General features: G+C 47.6%; 1 protein-coding gene across 16 annotated transcripts in view; it reads left to right on the top strand.

The window, feature by feature from the left end:
* The window catches only part of PTPRT (protein tyrosine phosphatase receptor type T), a 1,174,296-nt gene that overhangs the window by 500,211 nt on the left and 660,724 nt on the right, over positions 1-13,361 (top strand). For all 16 annotated transcript variants that reach the window (XM_060285697.1, XM_060285704.1, XM_060285700.1 and 13 more), the window contains exon 6: positions 8,527-8,701. In XM_060285697.1, the coding sequence (XP_060141680.1) occupies positions 8,527-8,701 (175 nt within the window). The remainder of the gene's footprint in view (positions 1-8,526; positions 8,702-13,361) is intronic.

Here is a 13,361-nt window from a genome sequence, read left to right as displayed (position 1 = left end):
CTGCTGAAAACCCAGTGGGGCCCCTACAACTACATACTAAGGAGAAATTCACGCCGATACTCAACACAGCTGGCATGTATTGAGTGGTTACACGTATGATGTATTTAATTCTCACAACCAGTTCAGGTAGATGCTATTTGTAGCCCTGCTTTATAGATGAGGAGACTGAACCTTAAGGGTACATGAGTCAGAGTTACCCAGGTCGTGGGCAGTAGAGGCAGGATTTGAATGCAGGTCTGTGTCTACGTCCTGGGTGGGCTTATCCTTCCATACTCACCTCATAGTCCTGCCCACCTGTATCTCCACTCCAGCCTTTCCTTCCATACAGATGGCTTCCTATTAAAAAAAAAAAATCATGTATTTATCACAAAATTACCCACCTCTGATTTTCACTGTACTAGGTACTTAAAGAGATTTGAGGGCTTCCCTGGTGGCGCAGTGGTTGAGGGTCCGCCTGCCGATGCAGGGGACACGGGTTCGTGCCCCGGTCCAAGAGGATCACACATGGCGCGGAGCGGCTGGGCCCGTGAGCCATGGCCGCTGAGCCTGCGCGTCCGGAGCCGGTGCTCCGCAACGGGAGAGGCCACAACAGTGAGAGGCCCGCGTACCACACACACACACAAAAAAAGAGATTTGAGTCTCTCAAATCTACAAACCAAATTCCAACACCCTTGGGCTTTTCTTCAAATTTCTGCCTTCTAGTCGCCTTCTTACAGCTCTTTTCCCCTTCTTGGCCACATTGCGTAAATGTGATGTCTACACTTGCAATGTGCCTTTCTTTAACTCCTGCCTCTTCCCAGAGTGGCTCTTGTGAAGGTCACCAGTGCTCTCCTTGTGGCTAAAGCCAGGGGGCAGCATGGTGGCGGTGGTACTCCTCCCTCTCCCCCCCATCCTCCTTCATTATTATTATTATTCCTTATAGTTGGCTCTTCTTTCAGCATTTGATGCTGCTGACCGCTCCCTCCTTGAAAATCTTCCTGCCCTCTTGGTTCCATGGCACACCTGTCAGCAACCATGAAGGGTCTGAGAGTTTGCCTTATTTGCAAGCAAAGGGGTTAGGTTGCCCGTTGCATGGTTGCATGGATGCTGGCAGGAGACACGAGACTCTTGGGTCAGAGACAAAGGACTTTATTACTTATTACTCCGCAGGCACCACAAGCTTCATGTCTGCAACAGTTTCCCTTGTGCCCCCAAGTCCTGTGAAGATATGTGAGGGTGGATCCAGGTGGGGTTTACACACAGCAGGTCTGTGTCATAGCTGGGGAGCCCCACGCCTAGGATACCCCAATCTTTTATTATTACCTTTGAGATATAATTTACAAACCATAAAGTTCAATAAGTCTACCATTTAGTGGGTTTTAGTGTATTTACAGAGTCGTGGCACCATTGCTACATGCTCTGTCTTTCCTTCTTTCCATCTGTAGGGACCCCAGATTAAAACATAGCCCCTGTAGGGCGACCCAGGGGAGGGAAATCTAGCTGGGCTTTGGATTTGCACAGGGTTGGGTTCCCTCAGGTTCGTCTGAAGCTGATGCATGGACCTCATCCTGCTCCATCCTGTGCACCTCCTCTCTGAGGACCGTAGGCAACTCTGACCTGGAGCTGTCCCCTCACACACGTATTCTTTCCTCCTTTACTTTGTGATATTTTTTCTCCCTGTCTTCCCTCAGCCCATCCCCCATTTATGTGCTTCAGGACTGATCCAGCTCATTCCCGCCCCAGCGCATGGGAGCTGGGAGAAAGCGTGGCGCGCAAGGCAGCCCTGCTTCTTGCCCTCGTGGAACTTACCTTTCGGCAGCAGAGACAGACATTTAGCAACTAATCACAGAGTTACATGTTTTATCACACGTGTGACCAGGCTCCAGGGGGGAAAGGGGTCTGCTGAGGAGGTAGGGAGTAGGGAGAGTGGGGAGGAATTATGAGTCTCAGAGACGTGCCTGCGGAAGAAGTGGCCAGTGAGCAGAGTTCAGAGAGGTGAACTGGAAATAGTCAAAGGGCCACCAGGCTGCACAGGGCGATGGCATGCGTGCAGGCCCTTCACCACCTGCTCATCCTCTTTGCTCAGGGCTGACGGCCCCCTGTAGGGCTTATGCCAGGACCCTCCTGACGCTGCAGGAACTCTGAACCCAGAAACCAACCGTAAATGGGCAGTCAGCCATGCGTGCAGTGGGCCCTTGGGAGGTCTTTAGCATAGCGAATCAAAAATGATTTATGTCCACTTCTATTTCTTTCAACTTTTAATAAAGAATAATCAAAAGCTCTTCTTTAGAGATTGCCAAAGAGGTGCAAATATGGTCTTAAGAGAATCAATGGGCCAGCTTTTAGCAAGTTTCCAAATGTCATGCCATTGACGCAGTATGACTAGAAATGAAAAGAATATTTCGAATGAATTGTGGGAAGTTCACTGAAATATTTTCTAGCCAGGAGATTTCTGGAGCAATTAGAATAATTTTCAACTGGAAACGGTGGCCTCATTTTACTTGTGTGTGTGTGTGTGTGTGTGTGTGTGTGTGTGTGTGCGCGCGCGCACGCGCACTTGCGCTAGGAGCTCAAATCAGCACACGGGAGGTTTCTAGGACCCATGTGTTAGAATATCTCCTGTACAACAGTCATAATGTCAGTTGTACACAGTTTCCTTTTATTAAAGACAGTAATGTTTCCACTTCTGCCGATTATAAATCAGTTGCAAGCCGGCATGCACTCCGGCATGTCCGGAAATAATGACAGCCATTTTTGCAGGCTGTGTCTTATCTCTTTGTGAAGGGAATAATGTCCTGACACAGGCGCAGAGAGGATGGGGAATTGCAAAATGGTGAGGCTATTATAGATAACTTGATAGTCAATCAGGTAATACTAAAACAGCAGGCTTTCCATGGCCTCAGGTGCTTCTCTCGTCTTCCTTTCTAGATAGTTCCTGAAGATAGAGAGGTTTTTGCCTGGGTGGTGGAAGGATGCACATATGCCAGGGTCAGAAATATTAAAGTGTGGGCATTTGCAGTCCCTACTCCTGTAAAGAGTGTGTGCTCTCAAACCAAGCCGGCTTATTCCACATAACATAAAACAAGCTAAGGGAAGGTGGAATTTGAGTTGTTTTAAAAGAGAGAGATAAGCAGATGAAAAAGAAGGAAAAAAAGAGAGGTTTCAAAGGGAACTGTTACCATGATGAATGAGCGAGACATGGGTATAAAATGGGATTAAGCAGGACCACCGATAAGGCTATAAAATGCCTTTGTTCAGCTTAGAACACATGTGCCCCCCTGGGTGGATGAATTGGAAAAAGGTTCGCCCTGTGGGCACATGCAGCTCCAAGGCGTATAGCCTGGCACGCAGACAGAGCCTTTGGGCAAAGAAAATAGGTAGCCTTCCTCCAAGTGGGTTCGGTCAGCCTGTGGTCAGGACTCCTGCTTTGCCAGCAGAACAGGGGCTGGATTTGGGTGCCACACCCTTGGCCCATGGCTGGGCACCTTTGGTGCGGTGACTAATTGCTCAGCCTCAGGGAGTGGCCTGGATTTAAGGAATGTGTCCATTCATGTGTTCCGTGATATTATTTGGCCCCGTTCTTTCCAGTGAGGGACTTAAGGTGACATTAGCCTTCAGGTCTTGGAGACAGAGGACAAGGCCAGCAGCATCAGTGTCACTCTGGAACTTGTCAGAAATGCAGATTATCTAGCCTCACCCCTGACCTACTGAGTCACTCTGGAGGTGATCGTTATGCATGCTAAGGTTTGAGAGCCGCTGCTTTAGACGGATGGAGCTGGGGTAAGAAAACCTCACCCAAGCCTAATAGCACATTGGATATGACACCCCTTAATAATATATTCAGAAAGTCTGCTAGCCAGGAATGCAGGAAGATGCTCTGCCCCTCCTTACAAAGATACTTCTGACTTCGAGACCGCTGAGGTTTCTAGAAAGCTAGGCATCGATCACGTCAGTTCTCAAACTGTTTTCTGTGGAGCAGTCATTTTCCGCAAGATGGCGTTTGATGTTCTTTGAACAAGCAGAGTGAGTTTCTGGAACACTGCACACTCTACCCGCCTCACACAGAGTCACAGGGTAACTGTGCGCCGTCGTGCACTGGCTGGCAGCTGGGCAATGTGATTAAGGCCTCAGTGTCTGGAGTCACATCACCTGGGTCCACATCCTAACTCCATCCCTCAGCAAAGTCATGTTAAGGTTTTGCTCCTCTTGCTATGGTTCATGGATCGGCATCAGCGACAAGACTTGGGAGCTAGCTGGAAATGAAGAATGTCAGGTCCCCCCACAGACTCAGGGAATCGGAGTCTGCATTTTTAACAAGATTCCCCAGGTGGTTTGTATGCACATTAATTTGAAAAGTACTATTCTAAACCATGTTGCTTGACCTGTCTGCCTCAGTTTCCTTATCTGGAGAACAGGAATATTCTTAGGACCTATCTCATGCCTTATCATCCCATGAGAATCACCTGGAGGGTCTGTGAAAGCAAAAGTGGCCTGGCTCCCCCTATAACAGCTCCTGATTTATTAGGTCCAGAGAGGGGCCAGAAAATCTGCATTTCTAACAGGTTCCCAGGGGGTGCTAATGCAGTAGATCTGGGGACCACACTTTGAGAACCACTGCTTTAGATTATTCTAAAAGCATTGCTCATCCTCTGCTGACCGTGTTTTCCTCCTTGAAGGATGCTATTTCAATACCTGACTTTGTGTTTATGTTTTGCCCTTTTTGCTGTTTTGTTGGAATCTTAACGCCAGCCTGTAAATTCTTCTGGGAAGAAATTATAGCCTCCACATTCCACACTCTCTCATTTTCTCTTTTGTTAAATAATGAGGACATTTCCAGTGCAATTAATAATAGAATAAGGAAAGGGGAAGAGACAACTCAGACTACCAACCCCAATAAACAGCCTCCATAAATGGTTATCAGCCCTGGAAATCTCATTAAAATTAACATTTCTCACAGGTTCCCAGGCGATGTCAATGCTGGGTCTGGGACCCACCCTTTGAGAAGTACTTTCCTAGGGATTTGAGAAGGATTAAGTGGATTCTATCATGTAAGCCAGGTAACACAGTGCCTAGCACAGACTGAGCACTTGGACATGTTCATTAATGTGACTTTTACTTAATAAATGCTCAGACAAATCCCATTACTTTGAACAAAATATTTATCAAACTCAGTTATGGAACTTTATTCGCTGGGGGACAGATCGGCTTTTCAGAGGAAGCAGTGCGTTATTGCAGGGGTACTTGAGCTTCCCACATTGTCAGTGATCTATGGAGATCAGTTCCCAGCCCCCTGCCCCCTTTTTTTTAAACATAGATTCGGGAGCAGACAACCAGCAAATCTCAGGGCAGTGGCTCATGGGCTTTCAGGAGACCCTATGTATAATATACTGGAGGAGGAGATAGAGATAGGAAGGTTCTGGGTAGAATGGATTAAAATGTCCTTTATGAGCCAGTGCCCCAAACTGCAGGGTACTGTGCGTGTTGGCTGCTAAAGGCTCACAAATCCTCCTTCCCCAGAGAACTGTGCCCTTGGTCAAAGGGGAACCGTCTTTTCCTCCCCCACCTGGCCATGACCTGTGACTGATGGGCGTGGAGTGCAGAAGCTGGCCCCTTGCCTCCTGGTGAGATTAGCTCTGGTACACTTCATGCTCTGGAGCTCTGTGGAGTCAGGCTGAAGCCAGACCCCAGTTTCCACCACATTGTTGCTCAGCTTCTTTCCTCACCCTTTCCTTCATCCCCGTTCTCCTGAGAGCACTCAGTAAATCACCAGGTCTCAGACTCTGCTTCCTTCTGGGGAGCCCACCCTAAGACACCCTTCTGAGTGCCCAGTGGGAAACTTACTCAATTGATTCATTGACTCAGAGGGGCTAGAAGATGATTCGTTTTAGAACCACAGACATAGCTCTGAAAAACTTGCCACAAGAAGAAAGGAAGTGTGCCTGGAACTTTCAGAGGAAGGATATACTTACGGATGAAAAATATTACAGGAGCCAAAAGAAAATTTCCAACAAGCCAAAGGGGCGACATGGGCCTGAGGGTTTGATAGATTTTTCCACAGGCTTCTATGGGCATCATCTGTGTCACGCTCCTCTCTGGCTTTTCCCAGGACTTTGACTTCCCTTCACTGTCCTGCTCCTCTTTCCTAGCACCCTAACATCTGCATCCCTGTGCACTTACATGGCACCTGGTATGATGGCTGGGAAGCTTTACTCTCCCACTTTGCTTCCGGGTTGTGGTCCACTTCAGGCTCCTGGCATCTCCCCTGTACCACCCCTCCCTGTGCCCACTCGAACCTGCTCATCGCCTATGGGCTTAGGTTTCTGAGTCTTTTCCTGTGTCATGAAACCTCCCCTTGTTTGCTTCCCTTGCATTTTCTCTCCTGCCTCTGTCTGGGGCTGAGACAGTGGCTGGCACCTGTGCTTCTTACTCATTCTCTCTGCTTAAATCCCTTCTCCGTGTTGCCACAGCATTCTGGCATCTGAGCCTCTCACCATTCCTGGTCTTCTAGGATCCCTCCCGATCTCTGCTCCTGGGCTCCTGGGTGACTGCGCAATTGCTTGCCCTTCCATCTGGGCTCATCTCTCTGAACTTAACCTCCATTTCTCCTTGCCCTGGTCCATCACAGCCCTGTTTCCTATTGTGGCTCCGGGCCCTCCTGCTCGACCCTGTCCTGCTGTTGCCTGCGCCCAGTATGACAGGTGTGATTATCAAAAGGCCTATTTTCTCGAGATTTTATTAGACAACCTGCGATTTCCTATCCTTCCATGGGAGAAAGCCTGGTGGTTCGGGAGCTAAACAGAAGAATCTAAATTGTTCAACGGGATGCACTGAATCCTCTCTGGTTCTGCTGGAATCTGACATTTTTAAGAAGAAAAGTTAAATAATACTGGAGGAGACACCAAAATAAAATTTAAACATGAAAAATTAATATTTTGCGCTTACTCAGTCCTTTGCCGTTTGTGTTAATTCCTTATTGCTGATGTAGAAAGTTCTGCAAACTTAGTGGCTTAAAACAATGCAGATTTATTACTTTACAGTTGTGGAGATCAGAAGTCAGAAATTGGGTCTTACTGGGCTAAAATCAAGGTGTCGGCTGGGCTGGGCTCCTCTGGAGAAGGAGAGGGGAGAATCTCTTCCCTTAACCTTTCCAGCTTCTGGAGACTACCCTGCATTCCTTAGCTCATGGTTCCTTCCCGCATCTTCAAGCCATCAATCACGTCACTCTGACATCTGCTTCTGTCACCACATCTCCTCCTCTGACTCTGGCCATCCGGCCTTCTTCCTCTTCTGCATATAAATCCTCTTGGATAATTCAGGATCTCTCGCCATCTGAAAATCCTTAATCACATCTTCAGAGTCCCTTTTGCCATGTAAGGTGGTATATTTACAGATTCCGGGGATTAGGATGTAGACATCTTTGAGGGGCTGTTATCCAGTTTACTCCACTTCAGCTGGCTAATTTCATGGTTAATTAGAGAGCTCCACTAACACCAGGATATACCTTCATGTGTTAAATGTTTTACATGCCTTCTCATTTATTCATCGCAGTAACTCCATAGAGCAAACACCAGTATCAGATCCATTGTTTAAATGAGGAAACTGAAGCCCAGAGAAATGCAGGTGCCTGCACAAGTGGTTTTGGCTTGCGTTTGTTTTCCTATCAGTTACTGTAACTTGCTGCTGTGAGAAAGGGCCTTATTCAGACTCAGAGTATCACATCTAAGATTCAGGATGGTAAAGACAAAAATGCCTTGCTAGAAATGTTGATTCTAGAAATGTTTAGCAAGTCAGGAGGCTTCAGGGCACGGTGCTAGAAATGAAAATAGCAAAATCCTGCCCTCGGGGAGCTCACAGTCTACAGTGGGAAACACTTGTAGGAAAAAATGTGTGGGAAGTCTGCACCATACATAAGAGAGTGAGGAACTTCCAGAAGGTGTTGTGACAGTCAGGGGCACTTACTGGAGATGCTAACGAGCTGAACCTTTGTGTTTAAGGGAGAGGGAGTATCTCCAGGGAGACAGGAGGCACCAGGCAGAGGAAGAAGCATATGCCAAGGAGGAGAGGTGTTGAAAAGCCCCCATCCTCACTCTACCTGGAGGGACAGATTGGTCCCTGTGGGGGAGACTCAGAGCCTGTGGGTGGTGTACCAGGACACCAGCTGTTTATTATCACTTTGTGGGCTGTGTCTTCACTAACTTACCTGAGTCTGCATTTACGGAAACCCTGTGGGTTTTGCTTAAGAGATGAAGGAAAACAGGAGGAAGGTTAAGGGGCCAAGTGCCAACCCCAAATGCAGATGAGAAAAGAGCCAAGGTGTTTAGAAGCGGCTGTGCTCTCTCTTCCTGTGGCCAGGCATCCACCCTCTTGAATCAGCTCACTAGCAAAGTTTATTCTTGAATCACATCACTTGCAGAAACCAGCAATGGAGAGTCCTTATTATGGAAAGTCATGGGCCCCAGGGTTGTGGGGACGGGTGGAACTTCCATGCTGGGGTCACTCAGGAGTGTGTGATAATATGATTTCTCCTTCCCTTCCTCTGTCCTGTAGCAATGGAATGGCAGGGACACGGCCCTCATGGTCACCCGCGTGGTCAACCACAGGCGCTTCTCGGCGACAGTCAGTGTGGCGGACACTACCCAGCGGAGTGTGAGCAAGTACCGCTGTGTGATCCGCTCTGACGGTGGCTCTGGTGTGTCCAACTACGCTGAGCTGATTGTGAAAGGTGAGTGCCACCACCCGTGTGGTTGATTTCACGGGGATCCCTTGGCCCCATCCTTGCATGGTGGGAGGAGTTAAGACTCCCCCGCTTTCTCATCTGGTGTTCCTACACCCATTCCGTAGGCTGAAACACAATTTCCAATTCTTCCCATCAACACACATCAAAAAAAACAGAGGAGGTTATTGCGAAATCATGCAATATTACATTGTCATTCAAAGTTGAGTCTTACAGGTAGGATCTGTATATGAAAGCTTATGGGATATATAACACAGACGACATCTCCAAATTTGGCTTTATTCTGCATTTAAAGTTAGAGTGAGCCAATGTCCTTGTGCTTTGGTGGCGTTCTGTTACAGTGATCAGAGTACAATTGTTTCTGAGGGATTTTTTATTGAAAACTCGATATAATGACAATATTTTAGAAGGACTTTTGAAATAAATAACCTCCCACCCCACTGGCTTTGATTCAATTTTTTTTTTCAATTTTCTTTTTCACCTTGAGGTTATCACTGACATGTTTTTCCATTAAAATATGCACATTGTTCCTTTTCTGCTTCTCTCGAGGAGCTCGATAGTCCATTCAGTTTTGAAAGACTGTATAATCTTTGTTACAGTGCTTAACGGTTGTATGCTATTTCATCAAGTGAATCATCCTATTTTTAAAAATCTCCGTCATCATTTAGGTAATTCCAGGTATATTTGTTTTTCTTTTATCTTTCCTTTGTGCATGCAGCGATTAATGCCTCAATTGAGTTCTTCCGAAGAGAATATTTTTATTCTACTAAACCAGGTTATTTCCTTGGATAAATTCCCTAGGGGTAGAGTTGGTAGGCCAAAGAATCTTTACGGATTTTTCTTTGTGTTGCAATATTGCTTTTGCAAAAAAAAAAAAAACAAAAGAAGAAAAAAAAGGTTTGACAGCTTACACTGGAAAACAGCAGCGTATGGATGTTCTCATTTTCCAGTGTCATGTTCGCCGATTAAAATTTTAATCTAACATAATTTAGTGAATGAAATAAGCTGTTTGTCTTAATGCTAGCTGTAGAACGATGCCCAGTGTTTTGAAGGTAGAAGCATCGCTCCACCCTCCAGAGGATCCTGAGTTGGTTCCCTTGATCAAAGGATCGGTTGATGTGAAACCTTGACCTCTCTTTGCTTCCGCATGTCATGGTCGCCTTGTCTGGACTAGTATGAGTCTAGGATCTCTAATCCTAGAGAGTGTGGGATTCTCTCTCCTGTGCTGTCCTGACTCCAGATGGATATTCACATGGCTGCCCATTTGTCATTAATCAGATCTCAACTTGACTGTCATCATGCCATCTTCTCTGAGAGAACTACCCTGCCCTGACCGCCCCCCCCCATTCTGGTGGTCACATTCTATTATATCACCTTGTCTCTTTTTCACTCATCACATTTCCAAATTACGTATTTTTCTTTATTTGTTTACTTGGCAGCGTCCGTCCCCCCCTTTAGGATATAAGCTCTGTAGGGTTTGGGGCATCTTCCATTTGGTTCCTGGTTCACAATCAGTCCCCCGAGCTTAGCTGAGTGCCTGGCGCGAGTGCTGAGCACACGAAACCGTCTGAGACTGCCAGCGTTTGACGGTTCTGACCTGCACAGTCGGTCATTTTGTAAGGCTCAACCTTAAAATACTTGTTGAATGGTGGATAAGTGACGGAGTTATTGGCCTCAGCAGGAATGCATTTCATCACTATAATTCTATGAGCACTTAAGCGGAAGATCAACACGTTGGGTACTTACGAACAGAACAACTAACAGGAAAAAAATCATCTTTATAATAGTTTACATCGAGGGCCATTATATACAAAAGAAACCATCATTTTGATCCCATTAGGCTCGTATCTTGGCCTTTTGGTGCCATAAGATTGATTTGTGTGATAAAGTGGCCCTTGCAGGTCTTCCAGATGGTGAATATGTAACTCCTGCGCTGTGCCCTCTGGCACGCTCACGACACACACTCCTTTATGGTGAATCCCACGCTGGAAAGGAAGCCCACCCTCCCCACCCGGAGAATGGATAGTGTTTTCTCCGGTCTCACCGGCACCGTGCCCATGCCTGGCACAGCGTTGGTAATGATTGCATAGGGTGAAGGACTAGGGGGCTACTGTAGGGCTCTGAACTTTTCACCCGCAGACAAATGGAACCAGAAAATGCTTTATTTAGTCTTATGTCCCCAGGTGTGGAGAAGGAGGTGTGGGAAACCAAATCCAGAGGGCTCTGGGACAGAGGATGTGATTTCCATGGTGAAGCATCATGGCCTTTATTTGGAGGGGTGGCCAGTGTGTCCTAGGACTGTGGTCTATCCTTTGTTGGCTGTGTGTCCTGGGCCAGAGTTCAGCTTGGACTGAATGGTGTCCTGACCAGGTTTGTCAATACAATCCAGGAGCTAACACTGCTCTGTCCCCCCGACCCCAGCCCTTGCTGCTCCATTTTAAGGGATGCCCTGGATGGCCTCCTTCAGAGGTCTCCTTCAGGGTGGGCAATGGTGGGTTTGTGCTCCTGATGACCGGGTCCCGTTTTGTTATACCTTACTGCAATCCTTTATGGAATATCACATTTTTTTTAGTGCCCATTTTTCTTCCCGCTTGCGTTTTTTTTTCCTTTTTATATTCAATTGGTGGTAAGCTCGAAGCTGGACCCCTTGAATGTAGAAGTCCCTGCACATCCGAGACCTCATGTAGTCCTGATTTTGGCTCTGCACCTTGGTTTTATTTTAGTTCATTTTACGGCTGTGAGAACAGTCACAGCCAGGTTGAGAAATAGAGACAGGTCTTAGGGGCAGAGCTAGGATTAGACCAGGAGCTAGATCATGCTGTTTTGGCAACACCTGGAGCGCCTGAGGGTTGTGGCCTTGTCAGCACATGGTAGCATGATGTCATGAACAGTGTCGAAAGTGTCCAGATAGCAGACAGGGTTCATGCCGGGTCCCCCGACCTGTTGCTAACTTGCCTTTTCAACTCATGCATCACCCTCCCACTACTCCCCACCTTTCTGGAGTGGGGTACTAACTGACAGATTTGTGGAGAAATGTATTTAACCCTTTCCGACACACACACACACACACACACACATTCTCTCTCTCTCTCTCTCTCTCTCTCTCTCTCTCTCTCTCTCATAAAAAGCTAATGGTACCCAAGCCAAACAAGACAGTGAAAGACAGGGGACACCCAGAGGCAGCAGCAACCACAGGAAGCCTGTCACCCTGGAGTGTGTGGCCAGGAACCCACCTGAAGGCAGCAAACCAGAGCATTGGGGGGAAAGTGCTTTATGAAGAATGACTCATGCACATCTTAGAGCCCCTTTTTGTGGCTGAGCCAGAATGCTTAAATACTTTAACACTGAAGTATTTGCACTTGTTAAAAACAAACACAAAAAAAACGGAAAAAATAGAAATCTACCTTCTTTCAGGGAAGGGAGAAAATCTGAGAAAGAAGACTATTCTCAAAGGCCAAGCGCTCTCCCAGGGGATGGGGCTGCTCCCCAAATTGAATTTCCTGTTCCTGGTTTACGCATCACACAGATCGCGTGGGCCGAGTGGCAGGGAGCTGACAGACACTGGGGCGTCCCAGGAAGAAGACCATCCCTGGGCAGCATTTTTTCCAGGTTTCCTCCGTTTAGTTCCAGTTCAGAGACAGGAAAGGACCCTGGAGCTGAGATGCCCGGGTTTGAATCCTGGCCCCTTCTCATCCCAGCTCAGTGACCTTGAACATCAACCTCTCCCAGCTTCAGCTGGTTTATCTGGGGGTGGAGGTATAGCATTACCTCCCTCAGGGGTGTGTGTCCTGAGGATTACGTAAGACAGTGGCTGTAAGAGTTCTTAGAAGAGTGCCTGGCCCACTGAGATATAAGTGTTTGTTAAATAAAATAAATGACTTGAGGTGGGTTGGGGTTTCCCCCGTAAGGAAGTAGAAGGTGGTGACGGCCCTGAGTGGGTGGTGGGGCAGGACACCTGGCCCAGGTGCGGATTTGATTGCGATCTGTGTGGCCCTGGAGAGATCCCTTGAGGCCTCCTCTGCAAAGAGGGGACTGGCGCTTTCCCCCATGTGCTGAGCATACGGAAAGGGAGGGAGGGATATCAAAGAGGCGGCCAACATGTGGACTTGGGAACAGTTGGGTCGTTAGACTCCCTGGGTGCCCTTCTGTATCTACCACCGGTGAGTCGGGTTTCTGGACCCAAAGAAAAGTAGCTGGTCCTGCTTGTGCTCAGCCGCCTGACCACATGGGCCCCGTCCGCCTGGCGTCGCTCCTTCAGAACTCGGGCCATGCAGGGATTAGGAGGTTACAGGACCCCTCAGCGCCCAAGGGTGCCAGGAGCTGGAGGCCCCTCTGGTGGCATGTGTGGCAGGTGCTTGTGCTGGGCCAAGCCGTGGAAGGTGGAGACTCGGGCTGGGTCTCTGTCTTTCCCTAAGCAGGTGTGTCCGTGGCTGACTGGCTTGTGGCTCGTGTATTATCCTGGGCTTGTGAGCATCATTGCTTCAGAAGATGCCACCTCACTTGACAGCGTAGGTAATACCAAATTCTCAGGGCCACACACCGATCAAAATGAAAGCAAATTGGAATAACTTAATTCCAAAGAACTATTTACTGAGTTGTGGTAGTGTACCTGGGTATACATTAGATTACTCTGTAATTGAGGTTTTGC

The sequence above is a fragment of the Globicephala melas genome, chromosome 15 (genome assembly GCF_963455315.2).
Source record: "Globicephala melas chromosome 15, mGloMel1.2, whole genome shotgun sequence".
In the NCBI taxonomy this organism is placed as follows: domain Eukaryota; kingdom Metazoa; phylum Chordata; class Mammalia; order Artiodactyla; family Delphinidae; genus Globicephala; species Globicephala melas.
The sequence above is the reverse complement of the archived record's forward strand: the minus strand, read 5'-3'. Positions and strand labels throughout refer to the sequence as shown.